Below are 18,444 nucleotides of genomic sequence, written 5' to 3'. Positions count from 1 at the left end.
CTCCCCAGCTCATGCACTGTCTCTCTCACTTAAAAATAAACATTAAAAAAAATTAAAAAAAAAAGAACACTAGTGATTACATTGGCTCCACCCAGCTAATCCAGAATAATCTCCCTATTATAAGATCAGCTATAAACACAACTCAGCACAGAAGCCAAATAATCCAAATAAAATGAGCAGAAGATCTGAATAGACATTTTTGCAAAGAAGACGTACAGATGGCAAATGAATACAGGAAATGATGCTCAACATCACTAATCACCGGGAAATGCAAATCAAAACCACAACGAGATATCACCTTACACCTGTCAGAATGGCTAGTCAAAAAGACATGAAATAACAAGTGTTGGTAAGGACGTGGAGAAAAAGAAACCCTCATGCACTTTTTTTTAAATTTATTTTTTAAATAGAGATAGTGTGTGCAGGTAGGGGAGAAGGGCAGAGAGACAGAGGGACAGAGAGAAGAGAGGTGAGAGGAGAGAGAGAATTTTAAGCAGGCTCCACACTCTGCACAGAGCGCAACTTGGGGCTTGATCCCAAAACCTGGGATCATGACCTGAGCCGAAATCAAGAGTCAGGCACTCAACCGACTGAATCACCCACGTGTCTCCCTCACGTACTATTATTGGTGGGAATGAAACTGGTGCAGCCACTGTATGGACAAGACAAGACAGTATGGAGGTTCCTTTAAAAATGTAAAATAGGAATACCAAATGACCCAATAATTCTACTACTGGGTATTTACCCAAAGAAAATGAAAACATTCATTTAAAAAGATACGTGCTCCCCTGTGTTTGTTGCAGCATCATTTACAATACTACTGAGCTACAAAAAAGGGAATGAGATCTTGTCATTCATGACAACATGGATGGATCCAGAGGCTATTATGCTAAGTGAAATAGGTCCAACAGAGAAAGACAAATACCATATGATTTCACGTATATGTGGAATTTTAAAACAAAAAGCAGAAACAGATCCATAAATACACAGAACAAACTGATGGTTGCCAGAGGGGAGCGGTGGAGAGAGGTAGGCAAAATGGATAGAGGGGAGTGGGAGATACAGGCTTCCACTTATGGAATGAGTAAGTGGCAGAGGTAAAAAAGCATGGAGAATATATATAGTCCGTGGTATTGTAACAATGTATGGTGACAGATGGTAGCTACACTTGGGGTGAGCATAAGATACAGACTTGTGAGTCACTGTGTTGTACACCTGAAATTAACATTTTGTGCCAATTATACTTCACTAATTTAAAAAAAGTTTTTTTTTAAAGGTCAGCTGATTAGCTGCCTCAATTCCTCTTTGCCAGGAAACCTCTCACATTCACAGGTTCCAGGGATGAAGGGTTAGACATCTTTGGAGGACCACTTTTCTGCGTTCACAACTAGATTTAAATTCTAAAAGTTACATTAAGGCAGCTAGGGCCAGGAGAAGATGATCCCAAAGTGGAGAATGCTGAGAATTATGAGTACGACCAATAATTGAGTTTAAGCTGAAAGGAACTGCTGAGCAACACATATGTATGTTGTAAACTTCTCTTACTGGTAGATTCAGTATTCAAGACCGATTGAATCAGAAGGAGGCAACTAAGTTTTAACCATATCATGGCAGGGAAAGATTAAAATATTAGAATAGATTTTTTTTTCTTTTGTTTTGTGCCAGCCCTAGAAGGGAAATGTTCTTGATTTAATTATAATTTTGAGAAGCTTTGGGTTTAGTTTTAATTTTTTGTATTTTTCTTACAGATTTGTACTGCACTTTGAATGCTCCTCCTGACATGGAGAGGATTGAGGAACAATTCGCTAACCTGAACATTGTTAAACGCTCCTCGGGGACTACAGAGCCTACTTACCTGCTGGGCATAGATGCATCAAAAACCGTACAAGCAGAAAAAGAAAGCTTGATCGCTGTTTTATGTTCTAACGGATCAATCAGAATCTATGATAAAGAGAGGTTATACATACTCCGAGAATTTCGTGGCTATCCTGGACTTCTCAATGGAGTCAAATTTGCAAATTCTTGTGACAATATATATTCATCATGTACTGACGGCACTGTAAAACGTTGGGATGCTCGATCAGCCAGTGAAAAACCTGTCCAGCTGTTCAAGGGTTACCCTTCCAATATTTTCATTAGTTTTGATATCAGCTGTAATGATCACGTCATTTGCGCTGGTACAGAAAAAGTTGATGATGATGCATTGCTGGTATTTTGGGATGCAAGAATTAATTCTCAGGATTTGTCTACTTCTAAAGACCCACTTGGAGCATATTCAGAGACACACAGTGATGACGTCACTCAAGTACGCTTCCACCCCAGCAATCCCAACATGGTGGTCTCCGGTTCAACTGATGGCCTGGTGAATGTATTTGATATTAGTATTGATAATGAAGAAGATGCACTGGTTACGACCTGTAACTCTGTTTCTTCCTTAAGCTGTGTTGGTTGGTCTGGGAAGGACTATAAACAGATTTATTGCATGACGCATGATGAAGGATTTTGTTGGTGGGATCTTAATCATCTGGATACTGATGAACCAATTACACGTTTGAACATCCAGGATGTCAGAGAAGTAATTAATGTGAAAGGAGGCATTTTGGACTATTTGGTTGGTGGCCTGTATCACGAAAAAATGGACAAATTGTTTGTTGTTGGGGGAACAAACACAGGAATTATTCACTTACTGAGCTGTACTACAGCAGGATTGATTCATGTGACCAGCCTTCGCGGAGGGCATGCTGCTACAGTCCGCTCTTTCTGTTGGAATATGCAGGATGATTCTTTGCTAACCGGAGGGGAAGATGCACAGTTGTTACTTTGGAAACGTGGAGCATTAGACAAGACATTTACAAAGAAAGACAGCATGAAAATAGCATCCTCTGTGTACCAGCGAGTTCGAGTTCACAGTAATGATTCTTACAAGAAAAGGAAGAAGCAGTGATGTGATGTTGGGAGCTTCCTTGAAAGGTTTTATAGTCGCAAGTAATTATCTTTGTGTTCTACCTGTGATAGATCTGTTTAAAGCTCATATGTAAAAACAAGCCAGTTAGCAAACAATCCTGGAAAAACGCTGAAAATGGTTTAATTCAGGTCTTCATGTATTCTAAAATTATTTTTTTTAAAGCTGCCAGTTGAGTATATAATCAGTGAGTTGAAAGTAAAATTACATTCCTCATTTTTAAAACCCATCTGTTGAGTTAGTAAATGTTGGGTTTTAAGAAATAGCTTTGATAAGGACTTTTTAGAAGTAGATGGCTGATATGACTTTAAAAAATCAGGTGGTTTGAGCTATATTTTGTAAGCTCAGTTTTTTACATTTTAAATCATCTTCATTATTTATAAAACCAAATCAGACTGTTTTCTGTCAGAGCTCCTACTTAATACACATAGATTATGTTGGAGTATTTAAATGTAAATATTCTAATGATTCTAAATAGTACTAAGCTTTTTTAGAAATAAAGTGATTTGCATCTATTTAAAAATATATATTTAGTAAATATTTGCATCTATATTTTAAAATGGTTAAATAGTAAGCAGGTATTTCATTGAGGAAAAAGAAATTATCTTGCAAAATTCATTTTGAGTCCGTGAAAATACAACAATGAAAGTATAATAGCAGAATGACTTTTTTATTTCAAAGTAGTCTAGTATTTTGTGATAAAATTTTCTTTCATAGTGCTTTATCCATATTTTTAAACATAAGAGCCCATGGGGAGTGGGGGCCATGCAAGAGTTGGCTGCCAGAGCTTAAAGGGGGACACCACCATAATCTAATTTAAACGTGAATTTTTGTTTACTGCTAATTTTTTCATCCTTCTACGTATTTTTCCAAGGTATCCTAATAAAAAGTTGGTCACTCGAAAGGTTTAGTATGTTCTTACGTTTAATTAAAAATAAAAATACCTTTTTATAGATAAAAATATTTATAAAAATATTTTAGAACGTTTTTATCTTTTGAACTAAAAATATGCTTGAAAAATACAAGCATTACTTTAGAACCTTTTACATTTCTCTTTAAATGTTAATAATGACTTATCTCTGCAAGTAGCAGTGGTGGAACTTTTTATTCCATAGAACAATGCAACTTCTATTTAGGTATGATCTGGCTTAACTCACTTGAGACTGAACAATAGGCATAGTTAAGTCACTCTTAAACATATTCAAAATGGCGTCTGGGTGGCTCAGTCTGTTGGACGGCCGACTGCGGCTCAGGTCATGATCTCGCGGTCTGTGGGTTCGGACCCCATGTTGGGGTCTGTGCTGGCCGCTCAGAGCCTGGATGGAGCCTGCTTCCGATTCTGTATCTCCCTTTCTCTCTGCCCTTCCGCTGCTTGCTCTCTGTCTCTGTCTCTGTCTCCGTCTCTCTCTTTCAAATAATAAACATTTAAAAAATGTTTAAAAAACATACTCAAAATAGATAATTCTTATTTGGAAAAATTCAGCTCTTCTTGCTGTTGTTCAAACCATAACCTGGTGGTTAATTCTGGACTTTTTTCTTTCCTCCTAACCAGTCAATCACCAAATCCTGTGCCATTCTACCTCCTAAAATCTGTCTTCTGTTCTTTTGCCTTTACCCCACCACTATCGCCTTAGATAAGAGTTTCATCATTTCTCACCTAGATTACAGACCCTTCTCTCCAGTTTGTTCTTCCCACTGTTTCTAGGCTGACCAGAGAAAACACAGATTTGATAATGCCTCATGCTGCTTAAAATCTTTGGTACATTTTGATCTTTTGATGGAGCAAGCACTATATAAGAATGAAAAACCATATTTCTAAGATTCTTAGGATTTGAGACAGTGCTGACTATGTAAGTAGAAAAGCTGTATAAAAATATTTGGAGACCTTGCATGTATAAAACAACAGGAAATGAAACAGTTATCAAAACAGTATAAGCTTTCAAAAATATTTAAAATTTAAAAGTAATTAACAGGGGGGCGCCCGGGTGGCTCAGTCGGTTGGGCGTCTGACTTCGGCTCAGGTCATGATCTCACGGTGGGTGAATTCGAGCCCTGCGTCGGGCTGTGTGCCAACAGCTCGGAGCCTGGAGCCTGCTTCGGTTTCTGTGTCTCCCCCTCTCTCTGCCCCTCCCCTGCTCATGCTCTGTCTTTCTCTGTCTCAAAAATAAATAAAAACATTTAAAAAATTTTTTTAAAAAGTAATTCATAGGGTTGGAAGATGGAGATGAGGAAATGTCTTTGAAAGTAGACCCTCAAAGAGACAGCAAGTGAGAGAAAAGGCAAAAGCCACAGAAGGTAAATGTAGGGGTCTAATATCAGACTATCGGTGTTTACAATGTGGAAAAAGCGTTTTTAAGGGAGTGGGAGGGATTATTAAAACGAAATATTAGAGGCTATCCCCAGAACTTTGTCTGTAGATTAGAAGGCCAACAGAGTGTCAAATGTAATGAATGAAAAAGACCCACACCGAGGCATAGCACAGTGAAGTTTCAGAACTCCAAGAAGAAAGAGAAAATTGTAGAAGTTTCCAAAGGGAGGGGAGAAAAATACAATCATTAGGTACAAAGATAACATGTGCATTAGACTCTTCATTAGCAAATCTGGATGACACAAAATGCTGGATCAAAGTCTTCAAAGTCCTGAGGATAGTTTTCTGCTATCTGAACTTACGCTCTCCAAACTCATGAATCAAGTAGATGACCGTAAATCTTTTTGAGACATCCCTTACTAAGTGAATGTTTCCTATTTCCTCTCTGAAACTCAGGAACCAAATTTACTTAGCTAACCAGAATATCCATGGCTAAACAGACTCATTGGCCACTGAGGAATTAAAAGATTTGGATTTCAGGAGGTACTTGCCTTTTCAACCTATAATTCTGTAGGTCAAATTGTCCTCACGTGAGGTTTAAAACAATTTTTCTTAAACATTTATTTATTTTCGAGAGACAGGGCAAGACAGAGCATGAGTGGGGAGGAGTGAAGAGAGGAGGAGGGGGCAGGGGGGTGGACACAGAATCTGAAGCAGGCTCCAGGCTCTGTGCTGACAGCACAGAGCGGGGCTCAAACCCACGGACCATGAGATCATGACCTGAGTCAGATGCTTAACCAACTGAGCCACCCAGGCGCCCCCTCACAGGTGAGGTTTAAAGCTCTTTCAGACATAAAGATTTCAGACTTCACTGTCTGTGGAGCTTTTTAAAAAGGATACTGAAAGATGTACTCCACAAAGGATAAGGGAGAAAATCAAGGAAGACAAGAGATACCAAGAATCAGGGCACCAACCCAACATAGTGGCAGGATAACAGCCTTATAGCAGGCCCACAGTATTGAGTCCAGGTCGGAACAAGAGGACATAAGCTATCAGGAGGGAGATGTCCAGGGAGGAAAATAAACTTGACAGAGGTTTCCCAGTGCATTTGACCATGTGGAAAATGGTTATGTGCCTTAAACTCACCAATTGAAAGAAACCCTCATATTGAAAATGATTTAAAAATACAAGTTTTTAAAAGATTAAAAAATAGAGGCTCCTGGGTGGCTCAGATGGTTAAGCATCTGACTCTTCAGTTCAGGTCACAGTCTCAACGGTTGTGCGATCGAGCCCCATGTCAGGCTCTGCACTGAGTGTGGAGCCTGCTTAAGACTCTCTCTCTCTCTCTCTCTCTCTCTCTCTCTCTCTCTCTCTCTCTCTCCAAATATAAAAAATAATCTTAAAACAAAGGGTTAAAAAATATATACTTTCAGTGGTGCCTGGATGGCTCAGCTGGTTAAGTGGCCAACTCTTAATCTCAGGATCATGAGTTCAAGCCCCCTGTTGCGCCCCACATTGGGCCCCACCCTGGGAGTAGAGCCTGGGTGGCTCAGTCGGTTAAGTGCCCGACTCTTGATTTCAGCTCAGGTCATGATCTCATGGGTTTGTGAGTTTGAGCCCCACGTGGGGCTCCGCACTGACAGTGAGGAGCCTACTTGGGGTTCTCTCTCTCTCCCTCTCTTTCTGCCCCTCCCCCCCCTTCAGAATTAAATAAACTTCCAAAAAAATAAAGACATAGGTTTTAAAAATTGAAGAATGAGGGGCGCCTGGGTGGCTCAGTTGGTTGGGCGGCCGACTTCAGCTCAGGTCATGATCTCGTGGTCCATGAGTTCGAGCCCCGCGTCGGGCTCTGTGCTGACAGCTCGGAGCCTGGAGCCTGTTTCAGATTCTGTGTCTCCCTCTCTCTGACCCTCCCCTGTTCATGCTCTGTCTCTCTCTGTCTCAAAAATAAACATTAAAAAAAAAAATTAAAAAAAAAAATTGAAGAATGAAGAAAGGCACACCAGCCCCCAGAATGGGAGAAAATATTTGCAAATAATATATCACATGAGAACTTGTATTCAAAACATTTTAAAAAAATGTCACCACTCAATAAGAGAACACAATTTTTTAAATGGTCAAGGGTGTGAATAGACTTTTCTCCAAAGAAGATACAGAAATAGTCAATAAACACACACTAAGATGCTTAGCATTATTAGTCAGCAGAGAAATGCAAACCAAAATCACAATGAGATACCACTGGGTATCTATAATGGGATGGCTATAATAAAAAAAAAAAAAAATTGGTGAGGATATGGAGAAATGGAAAGCTTCATATTCTGCTGTTAGGAATGTAAAATAGTTTAGCTACAGTCTGGCAATTCCTCAAACAGTTACTATTTGACCCAGCAGTTCCACTCCTCGGCCTTTGCTGAAGGGACCTGAAAACCTAAGTCCACACAAAAACTGGTACACGAGTCTTCGTAATAGCGTTGTTCATAAGAGCCAAAAGGTGGAAACACTCCAAATATCCATCAGTTGATGGAGGGGTAAATTATGGTCTGTCCATACAATGGAATATTATTCAGTCATAAAAAAAAAAAAAAAAAAAAGAAGTGCTAATATATGCTACAAGTTGGATGAACCTTGAAAACATGCTAGGTAAAAACAGCCGGAAAAGACCACGTATCATAGGATCCCATGTACATCAAATGTCCAGAATAGCCAAGTGTATAAAGAACACATAGGAGCGGTTACCTAGGGCTGAGAGGTAGGGGGGAAATGGAAGAGTTGGATGATTTGGAGGGGAACGGGTGGTGATGAAAATTGATGGCTATTTTAGTTGCACAACTCTAAAAACCATTGAATTGTACACTTTAAATAAATGAATTGCACGTGAATGTTACCCACATGAAACTATTACCAAAAAAAAAAAAAAAAAAAACTATTACCAAAAAAAAAAAACCAAAAAACTATTACCAAAAAACTATTTGTCATACCAGACAAATAACCAAAAAGCCAGGGTGGCAACCTTAATAGTTGACAAAATGGAATTTAAGGCTAATACAACCTTAATTCCAAAGCCAGATGAATATGAAGAAAAAACTGAATCCACTTTGTTTAAGAATATATATTCACAGTTAAAAATATTAGCTAACCAGGGGCACCTGGATGGCTCAGTTGCTGGATGGCTCAGTTGGTTAAGCATCCGACTTCAGCTCGGGTCATGAGCTCACAGTTCATGAGTTCAAGCCCTGTGTTGGGCTCTGTGCTGACAGCTCAGGGCCTGGAGCCTGCTTTGGATTCTCTGTCTCCCTCTCTCTCTGTTCCTCCCCTACTTGCACTCTCTCTCAAAAATAAATAAAGAGTAGATAAATTTTTTTAAAATAAAAAATATTAGCTAACCAAATTCAATGGTGCATTTTAAAAAATATGACCAAGATGTATCTCAGGATGACTCAACATCAGAAAATCTATGACAGTAATAGACAAAAAGGGTAAAAAAATCATGATTATCTTAATTGAGATAGAAAACACAGTGTGGTTTTGCACCTATTTATCAAAAATATTAACATCATGCTATTGAAAGAATAGTTTTTTAACTTGGTTAAAGTTAATATATCAAAATCCAGAGGAGACATTATTCTTAGTGGAGAAATATTAAATTAAATACATTCCCTTTAAGACCAAGACTCAGCGAGGAAGTCTATCACAATAGTATGAATTCTGGCTAATACTATAAGGAAAGAAAAAGTATGACAATGTGTATAGATTGGAAGAAGAAAGGGGAAAAAAAAAACTCCTTTGCAAATGATATACACCTAGAAAATCCAATATGCAAATGATCTATACCTAGGTATATACCTAGACTTATGTTTTCAATTCTCTTTTAACTATTAAAAGAGATTCAACAAAGTTGCCAGGACAAGGTCAGCCTACGAAAAGCTAAAGGATATTATTTTACGATAGCAGGAAATGTAAAAACTTTCAAGGAATTAACAGAAATACCCAAGATCTATTTAGAAAAACTTTAAAATTCCAGTAAAGACATAGAAGATGTCCTAAGAAATACTCCTTGCTTCCAATGAGATGATAATATTTTTAAAATGACCATTCTGAATTTAATCTGAAAAATCAATATAATCCCAACCAAATTCTAGTTGGATTTTTTTAAGGAACTGAAACTTACTTTAAAATTTGTACGGACTGATGAGGTCCACAAATAACAACTTAGAAAAGGGGAACTTTCTCTACCAGATATTAAGACTATCGGATTCCACAAAATCATAGAAAAACTGTGATGTGTCCTTAGAACAATGTCAATGAATAGAGCTCAGAGAGCGTGGGTATATAACAACTTAATACCTTAGAAAGGTGACAATGTAAAAGGGAGTTTTTTATTAGATGGTATTGGGAATAGTAGCTCACTAGATGGAGAAAAATGAAACTAGATTCCTTTTTAAAAAATTTTTTTTAACCTTTATTTATTTTTGAGACAGAGAGAGATAGAGCATGAACAGGGGAGGGTCGGAGAGAGGGAGACGCAGAATCTGAAACAGGCTCCAGGCTCTAAGTTGTCAGCACAGAGCCCGATGTGGGGCTTGAACCCACAGACCGCAAGATCACGACCTGAGCTGAAGTTGGACACTCAACCGACTGAGCCACCCAGGCGCCCCACTAGATTCCTTTTTAAAAAAAATTTTCGGGGTGCCTAGGTGGCTCAGTCGGTTAAGCCTCTGACTTCAACTCAGGTCATGATCAGTGAGTTTGAGCCCTGCGTTGGCTCTGTGCTGACAGCTCAGAGCCTGGAGCCTGCTTCAGATTCTGTCTCCCTCTTTCTCTGCCCCTCCCCCACTCACACTCTGTCTCTCAAAAATGAATGAATGTTTAAAAAAATTGTAAAAAAATGTTGTTTAATATTTATTTTTGGGAGAGAGAGCACAAGGGTGAAGGGGCAGAGAGAGAGGGAGACACAGAATTGGAAGCAAGCTCCAACTGTCAGCACAGAGCCCAACTTGGGGCTCGAACCCATGAATCATGAGATCATGACTTGAGCCAAAGTCCGATATTTAACCGACTGAGCCACCCAGGTGCCCCAAAACTAGGTTCCTTAAGTGGTAGATTTAAACGATAAAAGATGAAACCTATAAATTTAATACGAGGAAGTATGGAAAAATGCCTCTGTGGCCTGCAAGTGGCAAATGACTTTCTAAACTTCAAAAGTATGAAGTATAAGGCAAAAAAGAAATTCTATATCAAAATTAAGCATTTCTCGTCCCCCCAAATCTATAGATAAGCAACAGGATGGGAGAAAATATATTTGAAATCAACAAGTGGTTCCATTAGACTATAGACGGCATTTAGATCTATATGGGAACACAGTGGCAATGGGAAAATGAGCAAAGAATATGCAAAGGCAAATTTCAGAAGAAACTAAAACGGTGGCCAAACTCCCTAGAAATTAGAGAAACGGAGACTCACAAAAATCACTTCATCCCTTTTAGAACTACAAAAATTAGAAAACTAAATGATGCCAAATGTTGGAAGCATTTGGGCATATAGGAACCATCCTGTACTGGTGATGGGAATGTAGGCACAGAGGCAGCTATTCTGGAGAGCCAACACATGTGTGTTGATGTACTCTCTGACCTAGCGATTGTACTGCTTGGTGTAATATCTCAAAGATATTTTCATATAGGCCCATTACTGGGCATCATTTGTGATGTTATAGCGTTGGAAACAAAGTGGACATCCATCCCTGAGAGACAGGATAGGTAAAAACGTGTCGGTTTACACAATGAAGTACTCCGCAGTATTTACCAGCCACAGTTGAGATGTATACTGGGCCATATGGCTTGATCATCAAAATATAGCATCCAATGAAAACAGCAGGAAACCATGCATGTGTGGGGAAAGCCATTTATATAAATTTAAAATATACAAAGAGTTTCACATTTTGCACAAACACAGAAAAGTTGTACATATTAATGACAATAGAGTGGTTGTGGGTATTGGGGGAGAAGGGACTGGAAGTAGATTTAGAAATAAAAGAGGAGGGGCGCCTGGGTGGCTAAGTCGGTTGGGCATCTGACTTCGGCTTAAGTCATGATCTCGCAGTTCATGAGTTCTAGCCCCGTGTCTGGCTCTGTGCTGACAGCTCAGAGCCTGGAGTCTGCTTCAGATTCTGTGTCTCCCTCTCTCTCTGCCCCTCCCCTGCTTGCGCTCTGTCTCTGCCTCTCAAAAATGAATAAACGTTAAAAAAAATTGATTAGAAATAAAAGAGGAATGCCGAATGAGCGAGGGAGGGAAGGGAGAAAGATAGACAAGAAATTTTAATGGGAAAGAAAAAAATCACATTCAAAGGGTATTACAAATCGGTTGGAGAGTTTAAGAACTAATACCAGCCACTCAGAAAGCCATGCATATGGGCAGGGGTGGAAGATTATTTTTAACTCCAAAAGGTAAAAAATTGTGTAAGAAAAGAAATGCAATCAGTGCACTACGTAACTCTTAACCAGTGAATAATATTTATGAGGTCATAATGATGTAAGCACAATGCTGATTTAATCAAACATTGTAAAACTATTGAGAGCAGGGAAGAGACAAGGAAGAGGTGTGCAAGTGTTGAACTACTACTCCCATAGTAGAAAGTCAATACTCTTTCTGTAGATAAATCAAACAAATAGCACTACGAACACATTATTTAGAAGCATGTAAGTAAACTGCCTGCCAAAAAGCTAAACAAAGTGAAAGGGATTCCCTTCTAGAGAAGAGCTAGGCAGGAGAGATGGAGGAGGAGACTGCTGTTTTTGTTCTTTGATATTTGTTATGTACTTACCTTGTGTACTTCTGGCTGCAAATACCAGCTCAATTCAAACGAACCATATAAGGAAACTAATACCTCACATAAGTTCAGGAGTGGAACATTTCCAGGGTTGGTTGTTAGGAAGAATGCAAATTCTTTCCATTTTTCTGCTCTGCCAATCTTCATCTTGTCAGCTTCAAGTTCACAAGATTGCTATAATCGGTAAATGATCACATCCACATTCAACAATGTCCAATGGAAAACAGACTGTTTCTTCGTCTGTGATCCTTTTTATTAATGATCACACACACACACACACACACACACACACACACACACACACACTTTCTGAGAAGCCTCATAGCAAGTGTCATTGGTTGGAATTTCATTATGTGCCCATGCCTAAAATAGTCACTAGCAGGAGAAATGTGATCGCCACCAATTGGTCCAATCGTGATTCATTGCCTGTGGGGCTGAGAATAACATAGGCTCCTCTGAAGCTTGTGGGTTCAGGGAAGGATATAGAAATTAGATTGGGGTTAATGAGTAGTTGTTGACAAGGTGGCCACAGTGTCTCCTACAGGTACTACTTGACCTTAGTCATGTGTATGTATTTCCTCACAATATTTTTCATCTGAACATTGACTCAAATAAATGTAAGATATTTGTGAGGCAATAATTCGCCCTCACTGTGTTGCTTTTCCCTAATCAGTGTGCACTAAATGCAAACTATTCTACCTTTACCGGATGATCGTTTAGAGGAGAGGTCGACATTTTACAAAAATTAAAAGGCAAAATTGAAAAATGTGAGTCAGATGATATTTGTTGTCCTTTCGGCAAAATTTATATAATCTTCTGCCACGGCAGTCAGCAATGTCATATTGAATCAATTTACTATTCAATTACTGACCCATTTTACTAATCCATCTCTCAGATCCACACTCCAACTCAATTATCTAGCTTTGAGATTACTCACACATTATGCCTTTTGCACTTTAGTGCTGCCTGGGTTTTGTGCATTTCACTTCCCGTTCTCCTTTTGATCATGTAAAGAGTCAGAATTAAAATCATATAACTTTGTAGCGCCATCCTCCTCCTTCATTCTTCCCACCTTACACTTCATGTGTAAGCAAAACAAACAAACAAAAAACAAAACAAAACAAAAAAAACTACTTGAAATCCTTGAATGCATCGTTGGGTTCATTATCTGAAAAATAGAGGGAGACAAGAAGAAGAAACTCCTCTTGTCTTCCATTATCTGTTCTCCCTTTCCATAGTTATCAAACTCCAAATCATAGATGGCGATGTAATATCCAGAATAAGGACTATTTCCCAGAGTATTTTACAAGTCTTTGTGGTTACAAGACTATGTTAGGCGTAATGAGGTATATGCAGAAACTTCTAAGAATCTGCACAAAATGACGGTTGTTGAGTTCCCTGTGTCCCCTCTCCTGCTGTCTATGGATGTGATAGCTGGAGTTCTAGACAGCATCTTGGACTGTGAGGGAGGATAAAGGCCATGACTAGCTTCTAGACTACTTGGCTAAAATTAGTCTGGGACCCTGAGGTTTTGTAGAGAAAGAAAGAAACTGCTCTATTGTTTAAGCCACTGTTATTTTATTTTATTGTTTTAAGCTTATTTATTTTGAGAGAGAGAGAGAGAGGTGGGGAGGGGCAGAGAGAGAGGGAGAGAGAATCCCAAGCAGGTTCTGTGCTGTCAGCTCAGAGCCCAACGTGGGACTCAGTCTTACAAACCGTGAGATACATGAACTGAGCTGGGATCAAGAGTCAGATGCTTAACCGACTGGGCCACCCAGGGTCCTCAAAAACCATTGTTATTTTAAGTCTGTGTTACAAGCAGTGGAATCTAATTGATAGCATTGTTTAAACGTTTTAAGATTGTTGGCAATGTTACATGAGCTGACCCATGTAAAAGCTCTGAGAACAGTGTCTGGGAGTAAAGTAAGCACTAAGCAGTATTTATATATGTTATACTATTTCCATGCTTTGATAAGGTTGCTTCCTCTGCCTGGTAGTTTGTTTCACTCCTGTTTGTCCTTATGACCCAGACCAATCATTTCCTCCTCTGTGAAACTGTTTCTGATCCTTCCTTCACTTTATACTAGTGCTTAATCTTGTGTTTACCTTTATAGCAACTTGGATATTTTTATTTACACATTTGTCTCCCTACTAAACCTCTCTTCCTCATTAAAAAAAAAAACAAAACAAAACAGCAAGAGTTTTCTTTCTTTCTTTCATTTTTTTCAGATTTTATTTTTAAGTAGTCTCTATACCCAGTGTGGGGCTGGAACTTGCAACCCCAAGATCAAGAGCCGCACACTCCACCAACTGAGCCAGTCAGGCGCCCCTAGAGTTCTCTTTCAAGAAGCACATAAATTTCATGGCTCACATAGAGTCTGATAGTGCCCCTAAACCTATGACAATATTCAATTTGCCAGTCTGGCAAACCACCACATCCTGATGCACACAAGGAGATGCCACAAAGGAGAAGAGAAAAGAGGGGTGGTGCCTGGGTGGCTCAGTCGGGTTAACATTGGACTCTTACTCTCGGCTCAGGTCATAATCTCACAGTTTGTGGGTTCAAGCCCCATATCAGGCTCCGAGCTGACAGCACAGAGCCTGCTTGGGATTCTGTCTCTCCCTCTCTCTTTGCCCCCTGCCCCCTCATGTTCCCTCTCCTCTTTCTTTCTCTCAGAATAAATAAATAAACTTAGAAGAAAGATACTGATGCACCCCGAAGTTCCCGATGCATGCCAAAGATTCCTGTGCACCAGTCCTAGAGGAGACATATCCTTCCTCCCCTCTCCTGGCCCACTCATTTGATCAGCTGAGATACATATCTGTTGGGCTGGGCACTGTAGTGGACGATGCTGGAGAAAGAGGTTTGGTCTCTGTCCTCCAAGAGTCTGCAATGTGCTAAGAGAGACAGAGTTTCAAAATAATAACAATAGAAATATGTACAGAGTGCAAACTAGGAAGGAGGAGGAAACCATTCATTCTGTTCTGAGCACAGGTTAAGAGAAGATGATGCCCGGAATGTATTTTGAATGAAAACTAGTTTACCCGATAGTCTGGAGAAAGGGAAAAAAGAGCAACAGAAGATAACATGGTCAGAAGGAACAACATGTGCAAAAGCGCAGAGGCATAAGATACGTGCTTAATTTTCGTCCTGAGCATCGGACTCCGGTCCTTCCCAAGTTTCTGTGCAAACACATTCCTGAAACGTTTCTTAGGGTGATTTACCTCTGCAGATGGCTCCCTGCATCTATTATGTCTTGATTTCTCACTGTTTTAATTCTGAGGACAGTGTTGCCCTGAGCTGTTGTCTAGACTCCGTACCACGAGGTGTGGCCAACGTGGTTAATATTATTATTCTAAAGAAGCTCTCCTCGGTGCCACTTCAAGGTGCCACTTCAAGGCCCCACCGTTGACTCACCCTGCAGTTGTGGGCTTTAAGGAGCTCTTGCCTCTTAAAGGCCCATTCTTTTCTCTGATATTTGCAAGACTGCCTTGGAAAAACTTCTTGGTTAGTTTTTAGCTACTCATTTCTAGTTAACAGCACATTTGTCAGTTTTCTACCTTCTGTCTTTAGTACCTAGCCTAGGGGCAATGCTGCATTAATTTAACTTGAGTCTGGTTTTTTTTTTTTTTTTGTTCCAGTAACTTTCCTCGTTGATTAAAGTAGACTGTATGAAGTTGCCATCTGTGCCTTCATTTCTCTTCTCTAGGACAGAGGAAAAGCTCCATATAGCCTTAGGGGCTTTACAAATAATGCAGCTTGGCCCAGGAGTTGAATGAGATCCAAACAAGGGGTTTAACCAAGTGGTCTTTTCCCTGGAGACCCTCAGTAGCTCTGATTCCCACAGCGTCCTGAGCCTAGCGTCATTGTACTGCCTCTTGGCTGGATGGAACCGTAGCACTCTGCCTGGCAATTCCTTTTAAAGTTGGATTGAGTGTTCTACCAGCCTTGAAGGCTGTTCCAGATCCATGCACTATCTGTAGGCACCTGCCAGGGCAGTTCTCTCCCTGCTTCCACAGGACTCAACACACATTGCCTCTGCTGTTACACGTTTCGTTTCCATTTCTGTCTGTTCTGTCTGGTGTATGTAGCCATCAGCTTCCTGCCATTAGTATTGACCAAAGCCGAAGAACTGAATTAAAAAGAAGGCGGTGTCCCGTCTTGCGAATGCCCTTTCTCTTCACAACAACCTGCTTACTTGGCCACAGAGTCTTGGATTGAAGAGGCCTGAGTGCTGATTCTCAGCATCCATCCGCCGGCAAATACACTCATTAATAGATGCGGAGCTTCTCCTAGATGCGGATTACTGTGCTCTGCCCCCGTGCGGTCTTTTTGTTTTCCTTTACTGCTGCATCTGTTGCAATGTGATCAGTCACTGGCCCCGGGCTCTAGGTTTGATCCCCTTCCTGGCTTGGCTACCTGATGCAGACTTGGAGATAATCCTCACAAACAACTCAGTGAAATAGGAGCCATCAATATACCCATTTCACATATGAGGAAACAGAGGTTGACAGAGGTAAAGTTACTTCTGACTCTACAACCGGACCAAGAAGCAGTGTCAGCTTTGTGAGGTCAGCGGCAGCCTGCTTCGGCTCGTGCCTGAAGACGAATATTCTGTACTACTTTCATCCTTGCTGGCATTTTGGTGGCTCAGGTATTTGCTTAGGGAAGTAAGTCATATATGTTACTCTTAGTTTCAGTCCTCAGCCCACAGAATGATAGACGCCACATAAACTACTTTAAGTATGGTACGGGGTACTTTATTGGCAAAGCAACTAAATCACAGGTCTTAAGATGTGTTAATGTACCATGAGCAGCAATGTGAAAAACGTGGTAGAGTTTAGTAGCACTGGATAGAATGCCACAAGTGAGCACCGTAGGGAAGACCACGTCAAGGAGATCTATTCGTGGTGACAGAACAAGTATATATACATTTTGAGAAAGAAGGTGTTTTCCTGGTCATGATAACAGTTAAAACAATGTTAAATGTTTTACATTTGCTTCCCTGTATTTGGTATTTCAAATCAACAAAATTTAAACTGAAGAAGAAGAAGGAGGAGAAGGAGGAGGGCAAGGGGAAGGGGAAGAAGAAGGAGGAGGAGGAGGAGGAGAAAGAGGAGAGGGGGAGGTAACTGGCTCCTGTTAATGACGTCAGGGTTGTTTATAGGAGGCACCAGGTGATGTGGTTAAGAGTGTGGATCCAGCTGCCAGATTCCCTGGGTTAAATCCTGACTATTACTCTTTGCCTGTGTGGTTTTGGAAGGCAAGTTACATAACGTTCTGTACTTTGGCTTCCTCGTCTGAAAAAGTGGGGAAATTAATAGTCTTATAAGAATTAAATGAGTTAATATATGTAAAGCACTTAGGACAGTGCTTCGGACATGAAAATTGCGCCGTAAGTTTTATTATTATTATTTTTTACCAGCAGCAGCAGCATCGTTGAAAACAAGGAGCCGGATAAAATGAAATCCAGAGTCATTAGTCATTTTTCACACAATTTTGTACTTGTGTTATGCTTTCCAGTGTTCAAAGAACTTTCATATTCACTATCCTGCGTGATTCCATCACCATAATACACTGTTGGCTGGTACAGCCAGTTATGCCGTCTTCATTTTAGAGATTCATTCATTTAGCTCTATTTATTGAGGCCCCTTATGTGCCTGGCACTGCTATGTTCTGAAAATTCACAGGAAACTTGTGGTTCCTGCTCTTTTATTAATTAGAACTGTCTTGGGGAGTAGGTTTTGAGGGGGCATTTCACTTTCTTTTAAAAAAATGTTTTTTTTGTTCTTTTTATTTTTTGAGAGAGAGATAGAGTGTGTGAACGTGAGCGAGGGAGGAGCAGAGAGACGGGGAGAGACAGAATCCCAAGCAGGCTCCATGCTGTCAGTGCAGAACCCAAAGCAGAGCTTGATCTCACGAACCATGAGATCATGACCTGAACCAAAATCAAGAGTCAGGAGCTTAACTGACTGAGCCACTCAGGCGCCCCTTACCCTCTATAGTTTGTTTGAACTTATATGATAAAGTATATCACTTTTATGGTGGTGGGGGAAGAGTCTAATGGGAAGGCAGGCATGCAAATTACTAATCATAATACAATTGTCATTATGGCAGTATAGACAAGGGTCAGTGGACACATAGCAGTTCTAAGAAGAAAGTCTGAGTAGTGGCATTTAAGGCATGTTGAGTAGAAGTTAGCCAAATTAAAAAAAAAAAAAAAAAAAAGGGAGAAGGGCGTTCAAGCAGAGAAAGCCTGAATGAGTGTGGTATACCTTGAGGAAATTACATATCGTTCATTATTGCTTGACACGGGTAGAGGGGGAAATGATATAAGTTAAGCTGTTTAG

The 18,444-nt window shown here is 40.0% G+C and overlaps 1 protein-coding gene across 4 annotated transcripts in view; it reads left to right on the top strand.

Moving 5' to 3' along the window:
- WDR89 (WD repeat domain 89) overlaps positions 1 to 3,872 on the top strand; it is a 36,323-nt gene extending 32,451 nt beyond the window's left edge. For 3 of the 4 annotated variants that reach the window (XM_019451593.2, XM_019451590.2, XM_019451592.2), the window contains one exon: positions 1,749 to 3,872. In XM_019451593.2, the coding sequence (XP_019307138.2) occupies positions 1,781 to 2,944 (1,164 nt within the window). In that variant the 5' untranslated portion in view covers positions 1,749 to 1,780 and the 3' untranslated portion in view covers positions 2,945 to 3,872. Of the gene's footprint in view, positions 1 to 68; positions 350 to 1,748 lie in introns of those variants that run through there. The other variant, XM_019451594.2, reaches the window with a different exon arrangement.
- Positions 3,873 to 18,444: the final 14,572 nt, after the last annotated feature.

This window comes from Panthera pardus, unplaced genomic scaffold, assembly GCF_024362965.1.
Source record: "Panthera pardus isolate Hobbes unplaced genomic scaffold, ASM2436296v1 HiC_scaffold_24, whole genome shotgun sequence".
In the NCBI taxonomy this organism is placed as follows: domain Eukaryota; kingdom Metazoa; phylum Chordata; class Mammalia; order Carnivora; family Felidae; genus Panthera; species Panthera pardus.
The sequence above is the reverse complement of the archived record's forward strand: the minus strand, read 5'-3'. Positions and strand labels throughout refer to the sequence as shown.